This window comes from Bufo gargarizans, chromosome 1, assembly GCF_014858855.1.
Source record: "Bufo gargarizans isolate SCDJY-AF-19 chromosome 1, ASM1485885v1, whole genome shotgun sequence".
Taxonomy (NCBI): domain Eukaryota; kingdom Metazoa; phylum Chordata; class Amphibia; order Anura; family Bufonidae; genus Bufo; species Bufo gargarizans.
This window is the reverse complement of record NC_058080.1, coordinates 575,281,972-575,307,148: the sequence shown is the minus strand read 5'-3', so window position 1 is coordinate 575,307,148 and position 25,177 is coordinate 575,281,972. Positions and strand designations below refer to the sequence as shown.

Below are 25,177 nucleotides of genomic sequence, written 5' to 3'. Positions count from 1 at the left end.
CTGTGGGGCAGCCGCATGCGGATCGCGGACTCATTCACTTAAATAGGGTCGGCGATCTGCATCCGACGGTCCGCACCGCAAAAAAGTAGTGCATGCGCTACTTTTTTGCGGTGCGGCGGCACGGCCAGAAACACCACGGAAGCATTCCAGTGCCTGTGTATTGCGGACCCGCAATACATCCACGGGGGGCACGCGGTCGTGTGCATGTAGCCTTAGGCATTCATTTCCCAGGTCAAAAAGAGGGACTTGGGTCAAAAAGAGGGACACTTGGAGGCATGCTGACAGTCTGGTTGCTCCCCTCACGCTACGTATAACAGCTGCTATAGAGCAGCCCCCCAACCTGTGACTCTCCAGCTGCTTGAAAACTACAACTCCCGATAAGCTCTGACACCAGTCAAAGCATTTTGGGAGTTGTAGTTTTGCAACAGCTGTGGAGGGACAGGTTAGAAACCAGTGCTATGGAGAGATATACCGCCCCCTAGAGGAGACACGTGTAGGTGCTGGATATCACGTTAGACGTGTGACCAGCTCCTCCGCTCGTTTTCTATACAAGCCACTGACCGCTTTCCCACAATCCTGTGCGACGCGCAGTGCAGGAATGACTAGCGCGCGGCCAAATGGTGACTTCCGTGTCACCATGGGAACCCAGTATGGTTTACTCCTCGGTTGCTAGGTAACGCTACGGGAGGCTTGCTTGCGGGCTGCGTTCCCTGCTGTAAGTAGACTGCATTAATGATAGATGTAGTAATATTATTATTATTATTGGAGGCTGAGCTCCCAGTGCGCACAGTACAGATACAGTATGTGGAGGTGATCATCATTTACTAGCAAGTCTCCATTGTCTCCAGAACTGTTGGAATGTTTTGCCATATAATATACCTGCAGTGATCTGAGATCCATCGTGTAGAATAGATTATTCTGATAATAGCAGAGCGCTGGTGGGGTTGGGGGAGTGATGAGTAGTGATTTTTAGTGTGTGCCAGCTGAAGGGGTCTAATTCCTTGTACCTGATCCATTGTGCACATTGTGACCCAATGTTTGTCTATGGTATCGCTCAATGTCAAGTATCTGCAATTTACCAATAATATGAATACAACAGCATGGGATTTTTTATTTATTTTTTACATTATTTTAAAAACCAATAGAGGGGCCCTGTCCCTTCTATGATTACGACCATCATATCACATGGAAATTTGTGCTTGCTTGACATTGTAATGTAACACACTGCGTGCGATGGAGCCCTGGGTCCGTTTTTTGGCTCCTGGCAAATAAGAATTAGGGTCCGTACACGCATGAAAAAAACGCCAGAATAAGCAAATTTTTTTTCTAGTGGTTTGTTTTGCACACATTGTGGCTCATTTACCAAAGACCTGCATGTATTGATCCCCAGAGAATTATGATGCGACGCAGGCCTCTTCATAACCTACGTGCATCCTCCTTCAGTCCGTAATCTACTCCACCATTAACGCCAGGAGTAAATGATGATAAATCTGCTGTGGCCGATGACCCTGCCCCCACTACAGCCTCACCATGACCCCTTTTTTGTTTTAATATGTTCATGTGGTAGGGTATTTGGGTGTAAGGTTAAAAGGGTTTGTCTGCAGGGCACCCCATTCTCTAAGAAAAGCCACACCTGTGATCAGCGGATGAATTAGCTGATATTCCTGCAGGCATCTGGGCCATTGAAATGAATGACCAACTGTTTAGGCCTCTTGCACACAAACTTGTGCGCCCCGGGCCGCAATGCACGAACACCCACCGCGGGGCAGCCGCAGCGGATTGCGGAACCATTCACTTTAATGAGTCTGCGATCCGCAAAAAGATAACACATGTTCTATCTTTTTGCGGAACAGAACCCTACAGAAGCACTACAGAGTGTTATTCCTGATCTTCATATTTGCGGACCCATTGAAGTGAATGGGTTCGCATCCGTGATGCAGAATGCACACGGAACGGTGCCGTGTATTGTGGATCCGCAAATGCGGTCTGCAATACGGCCACGGAGCGCACACGTTTGTGTGCAATAAGCCTTAAACAAGTTTTCCTGTAACTGACATTTATCACCTATCTACAGGAAAAGTGATAGTCTGATTACTGGGGCCCCACTGCTGGGATGTACAAGGATCACTAGGACAGGGGCCCGGAGCTTCTTTTTCTCCTCACTGCACAACAATACTAAGGAGAAGACTGGATGGAGCAGTGGTAAAGAATGCACGGTGCTGCTTTAGGCCTCATGCACACGACCGTAGTTCTGGTCCGCATCCGAGCCACAGTTTTTGCGGCTCGGGTGCGGACCCATTCACTTCAATGGGGCTGCAAAAGATGCGGACAGCACTCCGTGTGCTGTCCTCATCCGTTGCTCCGATCCGAGTCCCCGCAAAAAAAATAAACCATGTCCTATTCTTGTCCGTTTTGCGGACAAGAATAGGCATGTCTACAATGGGCTGCCCGTTCCGTTCCGCAAATTGCGGAAGGCACACGGGCGGCTTCCGTTTTTTGCAGATCCGCGGTTTGCGGACTGCAAAAAACAGCACGGTCGTGTGCATGTAGCCTTATTCAGTGTCTATGAGACAGACTGAAGGAGTCAAGTACTCGACATCAGTTCCATAGACTTTGAATGGGATGGCAGGGCTCATGCTTGACCCTCAAAATCCTCCTCAGAGCAGTCATGCTCCAGAGGAACAGTGGGGTCTGGACCCTTGTTGTAGTGGGGCCTCCAGTAATCAGACATTTATTACCTATCCTGCCGAGATCCTGGATATCATTGCGGTAAAACCCCATTAAAGTGACCCTTCGGTTCAAGAAAAAAAAAATCACGTTAACTGGGAAACAGACAAAATACTTACCTGGTGATCTCCTTTTTATCTTTTTAGCTGAAGATCCACTAATTACCGTACCGGGATTCTCTTCTGCCATCCAAGATGGCGGCGACGTTCTTCAGAATACCTGATGCATACTGTGGATCAGTAGTCCAAGACACTTGCCGCTTGTCCAGCTCTTGAGCAGAGCAGTGTCTTGGATTACCAATTGAACAGTATGCATCAGGCAGTCTGAGAAGCAGCGGCCATCTTGGATGACAGAAGAAATGCCAAGGAATCTGCAGCTGAAAAAATGAAAAGGAGGGCACCAGGTTATATTTCTGTTCATTCCTGTTCATTTTTTTTTCTTTAACGAAGGGGTGGCTTTAAAGCTGTGTTAACATTTGTACCATATTTCTTTCTGGCTAGTAGCCTCCGTTGTGACGTCCGTATGCCCTTACGGTCAGTTCAGGGGTTTTATGTTCTTTATTATTTTTATTATTTTTGCTGCTCTTCATATTTTTAGTTTTCTTAAATAGTGGATTACCATACATTCAAAAACACACTCTGACTGTGAATAACTGCACATGCTATAAAGTAGGGATAAGCGAATCGACTTCGGATGTTTCATCCGAAGTCGATTCGCTCATCCCTAATAAGGATTCCTGGTTACAGGGGAAACTACCCAAAATGTGGCATGTTTGTGCTTCATTGGCTATATGCTCATATGATGTCTTTTATATTATACAATATTCATAGACAATTATACAGAAATAATATAACTCAACGCAGAGCAAGATGTCTGCAGGTAATGCTGATCTACAAGATGAAGGACTATCTCTTAATGCCCCTGACCAAGATGTCCCACTTTATGAAGAGGAAACGTATAATGAAGATCAGACGATATTATCAACCTCTGAGCCTCCTGAGGAACATCTCCCTGAAGACATCAGTGGAGATCTGGAGGAGCAAGTAAATGAACCAGTACCTGAAGAAGAGAGGTCTCCTAATGCTTCTCACGAGGAAATGTTTCACGATGTAACAACTAAGGAAGCCCCTGAGGTAGACCTGACAGTGTATTGTATATATTTACTGTACTGGGTACAGATCAGATGTACTGGAAATGTTACTGTAGTATAGTATTTACTTGATTTAAGCCATTTTAAAGGGGTTGTCCACCTTTTATTAAGTGATTGCCTATCCTCAGGATAGTTGATCGGCTACAGTGCCAGGAAGCAGATAGCTCCATCAACTTCGTAGTGGACTGAGATCTACCTCCATTGACTTCAATGCTATAGCTGATCGACCGGGGGGGGGCAACGATCAGGTGGACAACCCCATTAATTGATCTATTGTACATACTATACAAATGAATGGATGATCTGAAATCAGAGTGATCATTTGATCATTATTACCACCTGCTAGCTGAACCCAACAATTTTGATGGGATTGGCTGATTATCTAATGTCTATGGGGGCATCTTAACTGTCCCCTGATGGCAGATGTGGGAGGAGGGAAGGGTTGGGCATGTTGGATGTCAGCATGCCTGATAGTTCTGTTCACAGAGAGATAAGCCGAACGCTAGAGGTGTCTGGCTTTGTTACCTCTCCTATTCACAACACATGCATGCTTAGACAAGAATGCATGTGTATGGAGGGATTGGGAGAGATGGCTGATGGTCAAACAATTGTTTGTGCCACAGTTATCTTATATGTCTGGCCAGCTTTATTGGTTATCCTAATGTAATAATCCTTAATGGGGTATGCTTCCAGGCCTGAACCATGATATCAAAGAAAAGAAGTTCAAAGGGGTTGTCTCATCATGGACAATGGGGGCATATCGCTAGTATATACCCCCATTGTCTTATAGGTGCGAGTCCCACCTCTGGCACCTGCACCTAAATTGAGAACGGAGCCCGGCAAGTGAAGGAGGGCGCACTGCACATTCACAGCCGCCCTCCATTCATTTTCTATTGGGCAGGGGAAAATAGCCGAGCGCTGGCTCAGCTATTTCCGTCAGCCCCATAGAAATTAATGAGAGCGGGGGCTGCGCATGCGCAGTACGCTCCCGTTCACTTCTGTGGGGAGCCGGCTTGGTGGTGGCCGGACCGGAGTCCTCCAGCCACCACCTTGCGGAGCTCCGTTCTCAATATAGGTGCAGGTCCCAGCGGTGGGACCCGCACCTATAAGACAATGGGGGCATATCCTAGAGATATGCCTCCATTGTCCATGATGAGACAACCCCTTTTGAAGAGGTTTTCTGAGACTTTTATACTGGTGACCTATCCTCTAGATAGGTGATCAGTATCTGATCTTTGGGGGTCTGACACCCAGGACTGTTGACGATCAGCTATTTGAGAAGGCACTGGTGCTCGCAGTAGCTCTGCACCTTCTCTCAGCTCACCAAGCACAGCGGTGTACATTATATAGCTGCTGTGCTTGGTATTGTGTTCAGCTCCATTCACTTCCATGGGGCTGAGCTGCTCCTAGGCCATGTGATGTCATTGGCCTAGGATAAGCTGCAAGAAGACCGAGGTGCTATTGCGAGCGCCAGTGCCTTCTCAAGCAGCTGATCGGTGGGGGTCCCGGGTGTCAATTCCCACTGGTCAGATACTGATGAACTATCGAAAGGATAGGTCATGAGTATAAAAGTCCCGGAAAACCCCTTCAGTACTTCTGCAGGCATGCCCTCAACAACGGACAATGTATCAGATTTTTATTGGGATGTTTTGTATTTTATCAAATTTATTGCTATAATATCAAAAGATGTATAATTATGTTGATAAGTATTTCTCCTCTGCAATATCCATAACAAAGCTTCAAGCTGATGCTTCTAGGGGCAGTTCCATGGGTGTTAAGGTACAGAATGGATGCCCCGGGTCACACTCAAAAAACGTTATCCGAGTCTTCCACCATATTGCCGGTGGCTTTACATGCAGTTGTAGTCACGTTGTATAGAATCTATGAATATATTACAAAATAGTTTCTGTCCAGCATGATTGCATTATACATGTGGAAGTCATTGCACCACCATCTTTATATCATGCAAAAATATTCCACAGCGCTGTACAATTAGGGAGGTAACACATAAGTAAAATGACAAGTGATCCAGACAGATGAACAAACGATGAGACAGAAGGAGAGAGGTCTCTGCCGGTAAGAGCTTATAATCGAAAACATATGAGAAGAGTGACACAATAAGAGGTACGTGTCGGGAGCACTCCATGGCCCCAGGCAAAAGAGTCCTTTTATTATGCCCTAGGCCTGCTTTCCCATGCAGGGGGACTAAAACAAGTGTGTGTGTGTGTATATATATATATATATATATATATATACACACACACACAACATATTTTTCGTCCTATAAGACGCACCTAGGTTTTTGAGGAGGACCAAAAAAAACGTTTTTTCATTAGAACTCAGGTCAGACCAGCAATCATACCCCCAATATTAATAAGACCCCAACAAGACCTCAGATCAGACCCCCCAATAAGAGCCCCATGCCTCTAACAGCCCCCTTTGCCTCATATCATCCCCTAGCAGCCCCCATTGCCCCCTCCCTCATATCAGCTCCCAGCAGCTCCATATTGTCTCAGATTAGCCCCCAGCAGCCCTATATTGCCCCACATCAGCCCCATATTGCCCCAGATCAGTCCCCAGCATCTCTATACTGCCCCCAGTATCTCTATATTTCCCCAGATCAGTCCCCAGCATCTCCATATTGCCCCCAGCATCAGTGTGCAGCATCTCCATATTGCCTCATGTTTTATAAAATTTAAAAAAACACTTACGTCTCCTGCTCCTGGACGCTGCCGCTCCTCACCTACATCGCGATCCTCTTCATCCTGCTATCGGCTGCGCTGTGAAGGCTGCGCACAGGATGAGATCACAGAGCGCCCTCAGCCGACAGCCGAGGACCAGGAAGCAGTGAGTACAGAGCCTTCACCGCTTCCCGGTCCTCCGGTACTAATGAGCACATCCATAATGGAAGCGCTCATTAGTATTCGCTCCATAAGACGCAGGGGCATTTCCCCCCTGTTTTTGGGTATAAAAAAATGCATCTTATGGGGCTAAAAATACGGTACAGAGAGAGAGAGATTTTTTTCTACAATGGGGGCCTAATGGAGACACATTCCACTGTATGCCCCCGCAGCCTTCCGTTAAAGGTATACTTTGGGAAATCCGACAAATACCTTCATGTAGGCTCTAAAAAAGATTTTGAACAGAACCTGGTGCTCATTTTGCCTGGAGGATCAGTCTTGCATTGACATTTGCTGGTTGTCACCCAGTCAGTATTTGAGCCAAAACTGCTATCAAGCGAGATGTAACAAGGGTAGGTAGCTGAAGACAGTATAGAGGGAAGATACTTGTAATCGGGTCAGGTACCAGTCATGGACTGTGGCTATATGACATAGGCCTCTTCGAAAAGAATTAAGCTTGCTTTTAGCTGGGAATGTTACAAGCCAGTTTAAGGCTAGGGCTACACAGCTACATGTGTCGCACCAATATTGCGCAACATTAATTGTAATTATAGTCTATGGAAGTGATGGCAAACCTAGGGCACGGGTGCCAGAGGCGGCACTCGGAGCCCTCTCTGTGGGCACCCGCACCCTGGAAATAGTCTACTCTATGGTGTAGACTTTTCCGGCCATTTATCAGCGCAGGGCGCTCTATGAACTGCACAGGCAGCACACAGAATGTAGGCAGGATATTATAGCTAAATGATAAAGTATATGGAAGATATACTAGATTGGACTGTAGCATTCAGGGTAAATTGCTGTGTTGGCACTTTGCGATAAATAAGTGGGTTTTGGGTTGCAGTTTGGGCGCTCGGTCTCTAAAAGATTCGCCATCACTGGTCTATGGTGTCGCACTGTGACATGCCGTGACTGCTACATGGTAGTCGCAAAAAATCAATCCAGGTTGGAGATTTGTGTAACTGTCACGTTGCAGTCGCAGTGCGACACCATGGACTATCATTACAATAAATGTTGGGCAAGATAGGTGTGACACATGTCGCCATGTAGCCCTAGCCTAATTGTCCAGAGCAGTGAGTTCCACAGAATGGATGCCACATGGGAGAAGTCCTGTACATGGATGTAATAAGGAAGGATGAAAGCCGATGCTTCCTTAAAGGGGTTATCCCATGACTAAGATCAGACCTCATATAGGGCATGACAATCTCTTTCTAACAAAGCTAGAACCAGCCCTGTACCTCACATGGATCCAGAGATCTCCACATTCATTGCCCTGCTAGATTTATATCAAGCTGCAGCTCAGGGGAGTGTCCTTTCTGCTGTACCTCAGGGGGTGTGTCCTTAACAAATAAGGAAAAAAAAAAACTGCAGGTGGCGCTATACAGATATATTTTATTGAATATATTACATGCAATTACAAAAGTATTCAGATGCAGGTGCTGGTTTGAAAATGCTAGAATATTTTTCGTGGGACAACCCCTTTAAGTAGTTGGGTGGACTTTAGTTTTCGTAAGGCATTTGGAGAATCCATCTTCCCAGTGGGAGAGGTCTTCAATATGTGTTAGATTCCCTAGCAGTGCCACCACGGGCTGTACAGGGAGAGTTCACAGAGTTCATCCATCAGAAGAACAGAAAAATATAAAAATGGATCCGTTATTTTGAGCATCTGTTATGATCATTTTGTGTCACTTCCATCAGAGATCAGTTATTTTTGACAGGAGAAAAAGTTATTTTTGCAGGACGTTTTTTCCTGTCAAAAATATGAGGTAATTGATCTCTAACGGACTTAAGTCAAACTGATCATAACGGATGCTCAGAATAACAGATCCATATAAAAAAAATTTTTTATGATAGATCAGAAGAATGGAAAGCTAAACGATGATGTGAATTCTGCCTCAGAGATGTTCTTATGTAGCTGCACTCAGCACTGATTTATAGATGAAGGTCCTTCCTTTTCACTTAAATTTAAAAGGGTTGTCCCATGAAAATTTTCTACAGTTTTCAAACCAGCACCTGGATTTCAATACTTTTGTAATTGCATGTAATTAAAAATTTACCATAGCCACTGAGTTATTCAATAAGGTGTATCAGTATAGCGCCACCTGCTGTTTGTTTTTTCTTATTTCTTTGACCTACTTAATGAGTAGGCCGCACATGCTCAGTTTCATTCTGAAACTGCCTCCTGAGCTGTGATAGGTAGAGCTGAGACACGCCTCCTGAGCTGTGATAGGTAGAGCTGAGACACGCCCCCTTAGCTGCAGAAAAGACACTCCCCTTGAGCTGTCAGCTTGATATAAATCTAGCAGAGCAATGAATGTGGAGATCTCTGGATCCATGTGAGGTACAGGGCTGGTTCTAGCTTTGTTAGAAAGAGATTGTCATGTACTATATGATGTCTGATTTTCATTTTTTACATTGCTCATGGGATAACCCCTTTAAGATAATTTTTGAACTACCGGTAGTTAACTAGGTTGTTGTGTACATTTGGTATTGGATTAATCTGTGGAGATGAACCGCATGTAGCAGCTGGATTTTGGAATGTGCTGCACTTCTTACACGTCTTACCTGGTTATTTTATGTATTTGCTGTTTATTGTTGTTTCTTGGCCAATTGTTAATAGGAGGATGTTACAGAGGAAGAGACGTCACAACAAGGAAAAGAGGAATTAGAGGCTACAAATCATGTGCAGGAATCATGCAGGATTTCGGACAATAACCTCACAGAGAGCCAATGGTCAGATGAAAGAAATCATTTTGCCTTAATATCTGCTGATGTGAATGAGAAAGACGATGCAGAAGAACGAGCAGACACAGAGGTCTCAGCCCCTGAAGACTCACTTGTCTACATTGCCACTCCAAGGACCGTGTTTGACGTTGAAAACTCGGTTTCTACAGATCAACCTCTTGTGAGTGATAAAAATAGTCGTTATGACCATGGGCTGTATTATCAATGATGGGCTTTGGGTTCCTTTAATCTATCCCATAACCTGTGTATTTTATATCACTTCCTATTCACTAACGTTCTAAGATGAATACTTGTATATGTGGCTATGTTTTCTGCAGAATTTATCATGGTCTTTTGGCATGAATGGCAACATCCCAATTTATAATCTTCATGATGAAGAGCATCAAGTGGCTGTGTATGTGTGTGTGCATACTGCCGTCATCCATGATTTCACACTGAACCGTCAGCGCCATCTACAGGTAAGATACAATATTGTGTGCAACTGATTTGACAGTATGCATGCAGCATGTTTTTGGCTCCCCTTCGGATCCCATTATTGTCAATGGGGATCCGGTGGTGCGTGGCAGTATCTGGCTGTGCCGGATATGGTGAAGTCCTGTAGTCTGTTCTTCTGCTGGAACAGACTATCAGAGTTCACAAAATATATGTGAACATGCCTCAAAGTGCATTTTAACCTGGTTATCTATCCTGTAAAGGGTTGGATTTTCCACGTTTATGGATAATTGGAATAAATACCCTAATTTTAATAAGCGGAGACTTAATTTATCTAAGGGCTTCATTTGGGGCCTGTGTTGCGCATTCCACCAAAAAAGAGAGGAGACAAGAACAGAAACTGAACAGACCCATTATAATCAGTGGGGTCTGTTCAGTCAAGTGCTTGGACCTCCTCTAATGGAGCAGGACAATAGAAATTCCTAACGTGTGCACATGGCCTGAGTAAACCATATCCTTTATATATAGCAAGGATGCTAAGAATCTCTTGTCTGCTCTAATTACAGTAGTAGTAGTCACTTCCCAAACTAATAGGGCATTTATCTCCAATAATCAACTCATGTTCCTCGTGTCTGCGTCTTGCTTCTACCATATGCTCTAACAGTTCTACCATATGCTCCATGCCTACTGTGCGGCCTGAGGTTTTGGAATGAAACATTGCAGTTTGTAAACTCAGTTATGGAAATGAGAATTACTGTGAAACCAGAACATCTGATATTTTCATATCATCTGAATATGGACATTACGTCTGATTACAAATATTTTGCTGGCGAGATGACGCTTTTGAACATTAGATGCAACCAAATGTTTGGACCCTTTAGAACTTGCTGGAATTTCTAGTTAATGGGAGAATTTCATTGGGGTATGGCCTGATGGCTCCTAAGATCCTGGTATACTGCTCTGTGTAATGGTTTGCTGACATACCGGGTGAGATTTGTCAAACTGGTGTAAAGTAGAACTGGCTTAGTTGCCCATAGCAACCAATCAGATTCCACCTTTCGTTTTCCAAAGGAGCTGTCCAAAATGAAAGGGGGAATCTGATTTGTTGCTATGGTCAACTACACCAGTTCTATTTTACACCAGTGGATTGTGTTCACTGCTGGAGGCTGCTTCTCCTGATTCCTCAGATAGGTCTGTTTCCTTTATTTGTGTTTCCTTCCTGGCTTGATTGTAGGTGACCCTGACTCCGTCCGTATTAAGTGGTCGTGTCCCCTCACTATTATAGGGTTTTCAGGTGTCACATAGTAAAAGGTACGAGGGCATGCAATCGTCTACCATTAAGACCTTTGCATGGGCATAGCAGTCAGGGAGAGCTCTAGGGGTTTTATAGGGCTCACCCATATGCTCCTTAGTTTGGGATCAAGCCAGACGGATGTTTATTTATAAGTTCCAGCTTTCTGCAACACCATCCGTGACACAGTGAGGCAAATTGAGTCCAAAATATTGTATACACCTTTTTTTCCAGAGACAATAATAATAAATAATGTGGTAGACTAGGCTATTGTGTCCACAGACAGCATCCAAAGTTTAATCTTTTGGACTTCATTTGCCTCCACTGAAGTAGCTGATTTCTAGGTACTGTGGGAATTCGCTATGGTAGGCAGGGTAAGCGGATGCAGTACAGAGGCAAAAAACTGTTTGTAAAGCAAAATTTCTGTGTTTATTCACACATAAGGCAAAAACAAAACAACACTTTGCAGTCTTGGTGTTAGTTCACACAATGGAAAGTCCACAGAACAAAACAAATCACCTTGTTGGCAGTTCTATCTCCAGCAGTCCACAGCAGGCTTTAGGGGGCCTGTTTCCCCAGCGTGCGGCTCTCAGCCCTCCAGCACGGCACAAAGCCTCAGATCCCAAAAACAGACCCAGCGGCTGAGCCCAGCTGCCTATTAAAGGAAAGCCAGGTGCTGCCAAAACCTGGACCGGCACTTAAACTCTGGTCCGGTATTTGACCTCACCTGCCTGGAAACCAGCCCAGCCGCACATGTTGGGAGGAAAATACCTGCCTTCCCAGACAAAACCCCTCGCTGTGTCACAGTATTGAAATGTTTCCCACAGTGGATAGATCAGAAGTGAGCTAAATCGTGAAAGCGAACATCCCCAAAATGGGGTGGTGGTACATAAGTATGTATGCCCCAGGAATAGATGAAGCTTGTTGTGACTGGCATCTGTCACTGGATCATGTATTTCTTGGTAGCAGTTCTGAATTATCTCTTCTGTCACCATGAAAATGTGAATTAATTTGCAGGCAACATGTTATAGAGCAGGAGAAGCTGAGCAGATTGATCTACAGTTTTATAAGATTCAGTATAAGGCTACTTTCACATTAGAGTTTTCAAGTCCGCTATTGAGATCCATCATAGCGGAAGAAAACTCTTAAGTTTTGTCCCCATTCATTGTCAAATGCACCAAAATGCATTCCGTTCCGTTTGGTTGCATCTCCATCGCAGATGCTGTTACAACATGTGATGGCTTTACAGGCGGCAGGAGCATCCCAGAGCGTCCACGATGCCCGATAAGAAATTGTTCTTAACCGGTCACCACTAGGCAAGTAAAGTCATTCCTGGGAATAGTGGGCTATTACATGAGGTTTGTTCCCCACTTTGCTACGGTGGCCGCGCCATTCACAAGACTATTGAGGGGACACAAGTCAGGGATGGTTCGCTGAGATGATTGGGTGGAAGAGACTTTCTCCGCTTTGAAGTCGGCCCTGTGGGGCTCCCCAGTTTTGTTGTCGCCCGACTTCAAAAGGGAGTTTATAGAACAGACCGATGCCTCCGAAGTAGGCCTTGGTGCTGTACTGTCTCAGGAAGTCAACTCACCCCAGCCGAGACCAGGTATAGTATAATGGAGAGAGAGTGCCTGGCCAACATGCTGCCTTCAGCTCAGAAACCATGTTCTTTGACAGGTTCCGTTTAAATAGAAATGAACAGCCTTTTCAGACTACTTACATTTTTTTTCCATGAATTTTCATATTTCTTTGCTCATCAGAAGGCCAGCAGAACTTCTCTACAACCTTGTTTTTGATAAAAATGTGCACACAAAGCTGCTCTATACAAACACAGCCATATGTCGTACCTGTTTTGGTTCTGGGAAGGATTTTCTGATTTAGAATGAAAAGATCAAACCATGTTTTTGGCTCTAAATATTCTACTGAATTATCGAATAAAGTCGAGCAGATATTATAGTATTTAAACTGTGGTATATAATAAGTGTATTGCTATAATTATCCACATCCATGTTCACATCTAGGGTCACTGTAGCTGCATTTCATGTTTGTGTGTCAGTGAGGACAGAAGATGGATTGCTACAGGTGACCAAGGTCCAGAAAGTCTCATCATTGTATGGGATTCATTTTCAGGGTAAGTTAAGCAGTTATGTTTCAACCAATGTCTGATTAGATAGACCACAGGCCCTCAGTGGTTCCCAAAACTTGCCACCAACCACCCTTACTGCGACCACCCCGCTATGCTGTGTCTATAGACATTTAGTGCTAATATTGAAAACTGTCTGTTACTCCAGACCACTTAAATATAGATCCCGAACAGACACTCTACAGACTCCAGGCCCCCAATCCCCAGCACAGATTCCCCCCCCCCCCCCCCCCAAAAAAAAATATAGAACCCATAACTGACCAGACCCCATAAATAAATACAGATAACCAAACCAGACTTCCTAAACATAGACTCTGGACAGACACCCTAAATAAATTCAGACTCCTATCCCTAAATACAGACCCCAGGGCCTAAATACAATCCACCTAAATGAATATACACCCCAGACTAGATCTCATACATTTACTGTATGCACACTCCTCTGCCTCCTTGCTACTCTCCTGTATGGCTTGAGCACCTGCCAAGGTTATGTGATCATGCGCGGGTCCTTTTGCAGGTCAAAGCAGCTTGGATACCTAGTTTATTGCATAACTAATAAGAGTTCATTTTATTCCTTTGCAGAATTCCTGTTCACACCATATTTCATAGTCATCCTCAAGGTGGAGTAATTGCTATAGCTATGTCACATAATGCCAAGTACTTGGCAACTATCGGAGGGGGTACAGTTCAGGTAGCTAATCATACTTTTTTTTTGTGGTATCATTACATACTACATTATTTATACATTTGATGGCTCACTCAGTTTTTCCCCTCCAGAAAGTCTGTATTTGGGACTGGACAACTGGTTCTGAAACACCCTATTGTACAACTGAGCTGAATGCACAGTTTGGCCTTCAGGTAAGACATGCATTCCATATTGTATTTATTACTGGGGCTGCCATATTGGAGACCTGCTGTCCCCCAGGGTGTGCTTGATTTGTAACAACTGAAACTATTGGGGTTAAGCAATACACACAGTACACTTACTTTGTACTCTTGGTGTGGAAACTTTCCGGTACATGCATTGAACAAATCCCATTGAATCAATGCTTTTCTAGAAGGCACTTACCACACACAGGCTCACTGGTTCCTTGCGGAGCTTCCATTTCTTCTGCTGTCTCTGCTGCACTTCCCTTTGTGATTAGATGGAGCAGAGACTATAGAGACAGTTGGGAGACTGTTCCTAACCCCCTAAAACAGGAAGCAAACCAATCTGCAGTTCTCCATATTGAAAAAAAAAAAGTTCCTGGACATCTTACAGGCAGGAGAACTGATTTAAACTATAGAACTGGCACACCCCTAAGGGCCCCCCTGATGATGCTCAACGGCCGTGAAACGGGTCAAACAGTCCATGCATTAAATGTGATCACAGAGTGAAAAATCTATGGCATTCCCGTATGTAGTCATGTAAGAAACGTATTTTCTTTATTGAACAATATTCAAATAACAAGTGAGGTACTTACTTTCTAGTGGGCCTGGAATGGGCTTGTAGTTTTTCACATGGCTACAAGGGCCTGTAAAAGTGTGAACACACTCAAAACGGGCATCGCCTTTTTCACTGAGATGTACTCACCTCACTTTTTAATATAATACGTTTTTTTACATGACTACAAGGGTGAGTGCCCCAGATTTTTCACTTTTTGATTACATGTGACATATTTCTGCAGGGAGTGATGGAGTGCAGAACCCTCCCCTAGAGGCCAGGGATTGACAGTTTCAATTGTTACAGTATTACCTTTATCTATAGTACATAGTGTTTTTATCCTGTGTACTCTAAGCCACCAACAATGGAGGTGTCAGTAACTTGCCCACTCTCTAATAATGACGATGAGATGACTCTGCTCATCTTGTTACAGTCTAAACAGCAGAGCTGACAAGTGAGCTACAGAAAACAGGAAGCAACAAGTTATTGTGACTGTGGCCAATGTAAAAACTGAAATATCATTTAATGTCATTTAAGATACATTGCCTTTAAGAATGTCAGCACAGTTATTGTTACTGTGGTATATATCCACCAGTAATTGATGAGGAAGCTCTGTATTTCACCACAGCTGTACTTACTCGAAAAAGACAAAAAAAGATCGGAAACCAGTGATAAGGGTGACAAAGCAGTGGTTGGGGCAATAGAGGGATCAGATCCCATTAATTTAAGGGGTTTTCAGGCTCCTGATATTAGGAGGGTGGAAGTACAGGAAGTAGAGCTCCAGTGTAGTGGCTGTGCAGTTCAGCTCCCATTGAAGTGAATGGTTGCTAAGCTGCAATAACCTGGCATGGCCACTACATACACTTTGAATGGAGCTGTACTTTCTGTTCCGTTTAAAGTGTTAGTTCCTTCACCAGAAGCATCAGACCCTCACCGATCGGATATTAATGACCTATCCTCAGGATAGGTCCTCAATATCAGGAGCCTGGAAAACCCCTTTAACTTCAGTAAACATACATCGCTTTGTGGGGTATTACTGTTATCGACATTTTGTACAAGTGCATTTGCTTGAATAGGTGAAAATAAAATGTTCATTTTCTCTCTCTTCAGAAATACATTATATTTAATCCTGAAGATGAGACACAGCTGATCACCAACAGTGAGACACAAGTCATATTTTATTCCTGGGTAAGTAAGGTTTCACGTGTCTAGTTTTTCCCTACACTCATTTAGGCTATTGCGTGATAACATTTGGTCAGCCATAAGATTGCTGTTTTCAAAAGATCTAAAATATTCGGGCTGAAATCTTATCACTTGCTACATGCAGCTGTACTTTTTTCTTCTGTACTAGTTGTGATTAATCGCTTTTGATTTAATTTAAAGGATAAAGGAACACATTGATGGTACTCATTCTTTGTCATTTTTTTTTTCCCACAGGAAAATCGGAGTCTGGAATATGTTGCACCTCCACTGAACGACAAGGTCGGTTAACCTTCTTGAAATATTATATGGCCACTTGAAATGTCTGGAATCATGTGGACCCAAATTCCAGTCATGTACAAGTTATCTATGATACTGTAGAATTCAATGGATGTTTGCTACCTTATACGGCCCTCAGCAAAAAAATTATGACTTGTCCCCTTTAAAATTGTCAGTCCCTATCAAACAAGAGGAATAGGGGTACGTGTATGAAAACGGAAAATTATACTGAAAGTTGTACATGCTCTTGTGTCATATTCATGTAATGCTTCACTGTCAGGTTCTGCAGGTTTCCATTACTTCCATCATTCACCTGACAATTTGGTGAATGTGGTAAATGCGGCACGTGTCGGGTTCTTTTTGAGCTATGCTTTTCATAGGCGTGCACAGCCTATTGCATTAGGGTGTGCACCCTAAAGCACACACACACATGCCGCGCGCGCGTGTGTGTATGTATGTACAGTACAGATTAAAAGTTTGGACACACCTTCTCATTCAAAGAGTTTTCTTTATTTTCATGACTATGAAAATTGTAGATTCACACTGAAGGCATCAAAACTATGAATTAACACGTGGAATTATATACATAACAAAAAAGTGTGAAACAACTGAAAATATGTCATATTCTAGGTTCTTCAACGTAGCCACCTTTTGCTTTGATTACTGCTTTGCACACTCTTGGCATTCTCTTGATGTCACGGAAGGTGTACAGGAAACAAGACAATGCAAAATGAATATCCGACTCACTGGATCCAAAACTAAGGAACAAAAGGGAGACCCCTGCATCAGACCTGGCTCTCTCCCTGTCTGCTCACCCTATGCGAAAATCCCAATGGTGGATGATCGCATATCCACGTACCTCGACTATATACCACCTGAACACCCTACAATAGTGAGGGGACACGACCACCGGCTCCCTACACTAGACACGGAGGGAGTCAGGGTCACCTGGGATCCAGCAAACAGAGAATCACAAATAAATGTACAGCACTTATCTTGTAGAAGGATGGAAAATAGGATCAGCATGCACACACACTCCAGGAAGTTGTATAAGCTGCACACTAATGCATTATGGGGAGGAATTTAAAGGGATGCAATCAGTCCAACTACATGACAGCTGAGAGAGGCTAACGAGATGAGGAACTGAAATTCAAAACAAAGAAAACTCAAGGAGGAGGTTCTGAAAGGCTTCTGTCAGAGCTTCTCAGCTGTCTGGTTGTGACACTTGATGAGCTTCAAGAGGTAGTCACCTGAAATGGTCTTCCAACAGCCTTGAAGGAGTTCCCAGAGATGCTTAGCACTTGTTAGCCCTTTTGTCTTCACTCTGCGGTCCAGCTCACCCCAAACCATCTTGATTGGGTTCAGGTCCGGTGACTGTGGAGGCCAGGTCATCTTACGCAGCACCCCATCACTCTCCTTCATGGTCAAATAGCCCTTACACAGCCTGGAGGTGTGTTTGGGGTCATTGTCCTGTAAAATAAATGATGGTCCAACTAAACGCATACCGGATGGAATAGCATGCCGCTGCAAGATGCTGTGGTAGCCATGCTAGTTCAGTATGCCTTCAATTTTGAATAAATCTCCAACAGTATCACCAGCAAAGCACCCCCACACCATCAAACCTCCTCCTCCATGCTTCACGGTGGGAACCAGGCATGTAGAGTCCATCCGTTCACCTATACTGTGTCGCACAAAGACACGGTGGTTGGAACCAAAGATCTCAAATTTGGACTCCTCAGACCAAAGCACAGATTTCCACTGGTCTAATGTGCATTCCTTGTGTTCTTTAGCCCAAACAAGTCTCTTCTGCTTGTTGCCTGTCCTTAGCAGTGGTTTCCTAGCAGATATTCTACCATGAAGGCCTGATTCACACAGTCTCCTCTTAACAGTTGTTCTAGAGATGTATCTGCTGCTAGAACTCTGTGTGGCATTGACCTGGTCTCTAATCTGAGCTGCTGTTAACCGCGATTTCTGAGGCTGGTGACTCGGATGAACTTATCCTCCGCAGCAGAGGTGACTCTTGGTCTTTCTTTCCTGGGGCGGTCCGCATGTGAGCCAGTTTCTTTGTAGCGCTTGATGGTTTTTGTGACTGCACTTGGGGACACTTTCAAAGTTTTCCCAATTTTTCTGACTGACTGACCTTAATTTCTTAAAGTAATGATGGCCACTCGTTTTTCTTTACTTAGCTGCTTTTTTCTTGCCATAATACAAATTCTAACAGTCTATTTAGTAGGACTGACTTCTCCACAACATAACTGATGGTCCCAACCCCATTTATAAGGCAAGAAATCCCACTTATTAAACCTGACAGGGCACACCTGTGAAGTGAAAACCATTTCAGGTGACTACCTCTTGAAGCTCATCAAGAGAATGCCAAAGGTGTGCAAAGCAGTAATCAAGGCAAAAGGTGGCTACTTTGAATAACCTAGAATATGACATATTTTCAGTTGTTTCACACTTTTTTGTTATGTATATAATTCCACATGTGTTAATTCATAGTTTTGATGCCTTCAGTGTGAATCTACAATTTTCATAGTCGTGAAAATAAAGAAAACTCTTTGAATGAGAAGGTGTGTCCAAACTTTTGGTCTGTACTGTGTGTATATATATATATATATATATATATATATATATATATATTATATCCACAGATCCTCCATAACAGTGTGTCAATTTTTATTGTACTAACCTAATACTTAAAAGACAAGCTTTCAATAGTTTTCCTTTCTTCCTCGGTACACTTAAGTATTCAGAAACAATCTATTCCTAAGGGTGGGTTCACATCTGCGTTATGCCATTCCGTTATAGGTTCCGTTTCAAACGGAATATAACGGAATGGCCAGATGGAATGCAAAACGGAAACCTTTAAGAGGCATTCCGTTTTGCTCTGTCCTAATAGAAGTTTATGAGAAAGCATAACCGATCCGTCTGGGTCGTATGCAAGACGGAAAACAAAGTCCTGTCGACAGGAATTTGTTTTCCGTCTTGCATAACGGGAACCAGCTGGATCCGTTTTGATTCCCATAGACTTCTATTAGGACGGAGAGCAAACGGAATGCCTCTTGCAGAGTCTGCACTGTACTAGAGAGGGATAGCAGTGGCTGTGAAGGGAAAAGTTCCAGAGCACAATGACAGCCCCAGAGCCTTTCTGCTGCCTGACCAACCGTATGCTGCCACAGCGCCAGCCCAGCCTGCAGGACATCAGAGAGGCCTGGGGTCCACATTATAGCACCACTACATTTACATTTATTTATTATCAAAAAGCATCATACATAGCCCAAAAAAAACTAAACATTTTTTACTTTCCCTTTAAGGAAAAGCCAGAATATAATAAAAGACAAAAACAGACATTAAACTACATTTATAATAAAACAATTTACTTACAAAAGGAGCTATTCAGTTGCCTGCTGTGCCGTCCTCTGCTTGCTTCCGCGGATTCTTTCCCCTCCTTTCTGTCTCTCCTCAGTCCGCAGGCGCACTGTTATGGGGGATCTGTGGATGACACACTGTTATGGGGGATCTCTGGATGACACTGTTATGGGGGATCTGTGGATGACACTGTTATGGGGGATCTGTGGATGACACTGTTATGGGGATCTGTGGATGACACACTGTTATGAGGAATCTGTGGATGACAAACACTGTTATGGGGATCTGTGGATGACACACTGTTATGGGGGATCTGTGGATGACACTGTTATGGGGGATCTGTGGATGACACTGTTATGGGGGCACCTGTGGATGACGCACTGTTATTAACAGTGCGTCATCCACAGATCCCCCCCATAACAGTATCATCCACAGATCCCCCCCATAACAGTGTCATCCACAGATTCCCCATAAAAGGTGACATATTCCACACAGATGCCCCCATAACAGTATCATCCACAGATCCCCCATAACAGTGTCATCCACAGATCCACCCATAATAGGGTCATATTCCACAGATGCCCCCATAACAGTGTCATCCACAGACCACAGATATCCCCTTAACAGTCTATTAAGGGGATATCTGTGGATGGCACTGTTATGGGGGGCCGGGGAGATCTGTGGATGACACATATATAGCAGCATCTTGTGCTATATATGTGTCATCATCCACAGACCCCCCCCATCACAGTGTCCCTGACAGTGACCACCAACAGGGGGTGGAGGCCGGCAACTATTGTTAGACCCCGCCGCGTTCCTTATGTAAAGTGTTGTAAATTTGTACCAAATTGTACTACTATCTATTACTAACTTACTGAGACTCCAGCTAGTATTCACAGTTTTTCACACAATCACTGGGCATGGTCACTGGGCAGGCAGGCTCTCAAACATTCAAACTAGGCCAGCGGCAGCGTAATGTGACGTCACTCACTCCATCATGCCGCACGCGCCTGCTCCTCCTACTTTATTAATGAAGCAGGCGGAGCAGGCGCGTAACGTTGGAGTGAGTGACGTTACGCGACCGCCCGCCGGGACGCGGAGCACAGGAGCAGTCGTACTCGTCGTCCGTCAGTCGAGCAGATGTCATTGAAGCTGTGCGGGGCAACCGGGACTCAAGAGGCAGCTGCGGCAGGTGGCAGTGCAGGAGTACGGAGGTGTGATTAGGGTGTGCCCAGGCACACCCGGCACATCCCGTGCGCACGCCTATGATGCTTTTCCTGCTTCCCTCTTTTCTAACCCATGAAGGCTCGTGCTGAATATCACTTTACAAACAAGCAATACGCTTGTTTATTGGGTGAAATGACCTGAGGTGCGGACACCTCTGTCATTGTTCCTGGGCAGTAGATCGCGCTGTCTAAACAGCACTCGGCTGCCCAATGGCAATGATTTAGTATGGGGCAAGCGATAGCAGCAGCCATTGCTTGTCCTCATGCTGTGGAGGTGATTGCTGCATGTAAATGCAGTGCTTCACCTCCACTTAACAAGCAGCTGATTGTCGGGAAGGAACGCTTCCTTCCCGACAATCGGCTGCTCCTTGCAGCATCTAAATGCAGGTTAAGCTTCAGTTTGCAATCTTTATTCCTTCATTCATTTTCAGACCGCTTGCTTCCCTTGCAGAGTGCCTTGTGTGTGTTTTCCCTGTTTCAGCTGCCCTCTTTGGATGCTTTCCCCCATCTCCAACCTCTGGTCTGCTATGTACAACACCCCCTCCCTCCCTTCTGCTATCTCTAATACTAAGAGAAGGAATGAAAAGCAGAGAGAACTATCAGAAAGGGCAGAGCAGTGCTCTGATGGATTTATGTAATAATCAGCAGCACCACAAGCTAGGTGAAGGCACTCTGCAGAAGCAACACTTTTTAATGGTTAAATATCTTTACATTTGATTGAGCAATAAAAAAAAATTGTGCAAAGACATTAAAGAAGTTGGCCTAAATGGGGCATTAATGGCATATTGCTAGGATATGCTAACAATGTCAGATAGTTGCAAGCCCCACCTTTGGGTATGCTTGTCTCCAGAATGGGGGCCCCTGAAGTGAAGGACTGCACACCGCACATGCGCACTGTGCTCTCCATTCATCACTATAGGCGTTCACCACTACAGAAGTCCCATAGTAGGGAATGGCGAGCGCACTGCGCATACACAGCCACCACTCCACTCACAGCTATGGGACTGCTGGAAATAGCCAAGGCGGCACTCTGAACTCTCATAGCGGTGAATTAGGGGGTGGCTGCACATGCTATAGAGAGGTGTAGGTCCCACCTCTTGGTCCTATCTGACACTGAGGACATATCCTAGCAATATGCCAACAGTGTCCCAGATGGTAATACCCCTTTTTGTATTTTTTTTGTATTATTATTAATATTTTGATGGATATGCAGAAAATGTCGTAGTTCCTCCAGTTTAGTGGAAATAGCCATATAATGGTCTTGCTTTCCATTAAGCTTCCTCTAGAAAAGCAGCCCTCCGATTAGCAGTTCCATTGCTGTTGTCACATCCTCTAATTTGTCAAGCTGACATTTAGAGGGAACATCAAAAGCTTTAGGAGCCTTTTTTCCCGTATTTCCGTTTTGTCATCTATTCTGTGTTGTAACTTATTCTACGCTGCGTCTGCCCGGTAGCCCTGAGGTCACTGCATTGCCACCATTCATTTATCCCGAGTTCTACCGTGTTCTCTCACAAGGTCAACTTTATTTTAATACTAACATCCAAATTTTTATTTTTTTTGCAGACGTTTAACAAAGCCGTGGGAGCTTTCAGCCAATCGGTTTTTGATTTCGGCAATATAAGATCCTTGACAGCTACATCTGCAGGGAAACTGGTTGTCTGGGAGACCACCAATCCCCCATTGATCAGAACAAAGTCGCCCATAAAGCCACATAATAAGAAAGCTTTAAAGCTGATGCATCTGCAGAAAGATGCCATTACTGTGCTCACTACCCATGACAGGTAATGAATTTACAAACACTGTAGTAACTGCCTGCATTCAGTAACCATAACCCTGCTGCATTAACCTCTTAAAGACTGGACACATTTTCCTTCTTGCTTTTTCGTTTTTCCTTCCCAGCTTCCAAGACCCATAACTTTTTTTTTTTTACTTTACGGTTCATGTAGCCTTATGAGAGCCTATTTTTGTGCAGGACAAGGTGTATTATATTTTATTGGTGCCATTTAATTTACTATCATTCTGTTTTGAAAAATGGGAATAAAATTCTTTGTGGGGTAAAATAGAAAAAAAAATGGGCTATAGTTTTTCAAGTTTTGTTTTTACGGCGTTCACTGAGTGGACAGGACGACTTTATTCTGCAGGTCACTACAGTTACAGTGATAACAGGGTTGCCAACATGAATTTTTCTTTTTTCTAGACATTTATCCCAAATCGCATCCAGCCAACATTTTTTACGAACGAATTAGATGATAAAGATTATAATTAAAGGGGTTGTCCGGGTTCAGAGCTGAACCCGGACATACCTCCATTTTCACCCAGGCAGCCCCCCTGACTTGAGCATCAGAGCAGTTCATAGTTACGAACCGGGCTCTCCATGGGGCTGCCAGGAAGTCCGATGACGTCTACGGCACTGATGGGTGGGCTTTAGCGCTGCCCTAGCCAGTAAAACTACTAGCACGCCTATCAGAGCCGGTGACGTCACCGAACACACTGCCGGGCGCAGGGCAAGGGAGCGCATCGGAGCATGAGAGGCTCCGATGCTAACATCAGGGGTGCTGCCTGGGTGAGAATATGGGTATGTCCGGGTTCAGCTCTAAACCCGGACAAACCCTTTAACACAGGTCAACATGTTTACTGTTAGCTATAAAAAGATGATAATTACTACCAAAATAATCTAGTCAAGTACCACCAGCCTCAAAAAATCATGGAGACATTCAACTTTTTTTTCACAGACACAGGAAAAAAGTCGCCTGTTTTTATGGACTGTCAGTTGGCAACCCTGAGTGATACCACATTTCTATGGTTTTTATTTTGTTTTACTACTTTTAAAGAAAAATTAAAAAAACATTTGCTTTGCATCACCATATTCTGACATCCATAACTTTTGTTGTTTGTCGGCAGAGCTGTGTGAGGGCTTGTTTTTTGCAGGGGTACAACTTTTTGATCACTTTCTATTCTTTTTTTTGGGGGGTAGGACAACAATGGCAGTTCATGCTTTTTTTCTATTGACCTTGCAGGATACATATTTTTATATTTTAATAGTTTAGAGTTTCTGGATGAGGCAATACCAATTATGTTTATTTTACAATTTATTTTTATCTATAAATCCAGAAAATGGGACGATTTTTTTTTTTTTTACTGTAATTTTAAGTCCCATTAGGGAATCAAGGGTATATTTAGATGACGTTTTTTCTGTGCTGGAAAACACCTGATATGGAATTCACTTTAGAATTCTTTGTAGTTTTTTAGGATTTTCTTTCCGACAGTTTTTTTTATGCAGGTTTTTATGTTATCTTTTATTCTGCTAATTTCTAAAGGCACTCTGAATGCGGATTCCACTTGGAATCAGCTTCAGGAATAGACATGTCCCTTCTTTTTTCCACAGAGCAGTTTCCAAGACTGAAAGCAATAAAAAAGCACCAAATGAATTGACTATCAAACATTTGCAACTTGAAACAATGGTGCGGTCCTGCTTTGGCCAACAATTAGTGGTAACCATAGTATGGTACCCACGCCACACGTGTAATACACCCTAAACATTATGGCTGATCATTGTATGTACAAGGGTATTTAAATAGCCTTTGCATATCAGCAAATAGAGGTATTCTAGTAATCAGAAACTATTTTTGTGCGGTACCCAAAGTTGTCATTTCTGTGTTGCTCCACATCTTTCTCCAGGTATTATGTGACCGGTGATACGCGAGGACATGTGAAATTCTACGATCAGCAACTTCAGCTTGTAAATTGGTACAGCCATCTTAATCTGACACCTATCCATTCCATGTCCTTCTCAAAACGTCCCCCTATGGCAGCAAGTGACAAGACAAGATATCCAGAGGACTGTTCTATCAAGGGGGACCAGTTTGCTATCAGGTGAATTTTTGGATATAAAATCCAGTATACCTATAGCCTAAGCATTTGTATTACTTTTTTGTATCCTTTTTTATTTTTTAAAATAAAATATGCACATATGGTATATGTGTAATTATTATTTTTTACTTCTAGAGGATGTGAATCTGTTTTATGTGATGACATAGGCTCATGGCTCAACTGTAACTGTAATGTGCTGTATCATCTCTTTATCTGGACAAGCTTTCATCTTCTGTAAGCCCTTATGCAGAACTGTGTGCAAAGAGCCTTAACGTGATCCACAGAGCCCCTACTACTCCATACAAGGGGGCCATATCTTATCTATGTGCCTCCATAGAATACCTTCATTATGCAGCCTCCAGTGAAACATGCCACACTTTTTTTTGTTAAATTTCACATTAATCCAACAGAAAGAAACTCTGTAA

The 25,177-nt window shown here is 43.7% G+C and overlaps 1 protein-coding gene across 1 annotated transcript in view; it reads left to right on the top strand.

The window, feature by feature from the left end:
- Nucleotides 1–682: 682 nt before the first annotated feature.
- CFAP251 (cilia and flagella associated protein 251) overlaps nucleotides 683–25,177 on the top strand; it is a 64,732-nt gene continuing 40,237 nt past the window's right edge. The window contains exons 1-11 of the mRNA XM_044290490.1: nucleotides 683–715; nucleotides 3,558–3,860; nucleotides 9,395–9,679; nucleotides 9,837–9,977; nucleotides 13,264–13,373; nucleotides 13,968–14,076; nucleotides 14,163–14,243; nucleotides 15,919–15,996; nucleotides 16,246–16,290; nucleotides 22,446–22,663; nucleotides 24,561–24,755. Of these exons, the coding sequence (XP_044146425.1) occupies nucleotides 3,597–3,860; nucleotides 9,395–9,679; nucleotides 9,837–9,977; nucleotides 13,264–13,373; nucleotides 13,968–14,076; nucleotides 14,163–14,243; nucleotides 15,919–15,996; nucleotides 16,246–16,290; nucleotides 22,446–22,663; nucleotides 24,561–24,755 (1,526 nt within the window). The 5' untranslated portion in view covers nucleotides 683–715; nucleotides 3,558–3,596. The remainder of the gene's footprint in view (nucleotides 716–3,557; nucleotides 3,861–9,394; nucleotides 9,680–9,836; nucleotides 9,978–13,263; nucleotides 13,374–13,967; nucleotides 14,077–14,162; nucleotides 14,244–15,918; nucleotides 15,997–16,245; nucleotides 16,291–22,445; nucleotides 22,664–24,560; nucleotides 24,756–25,177) is intronic.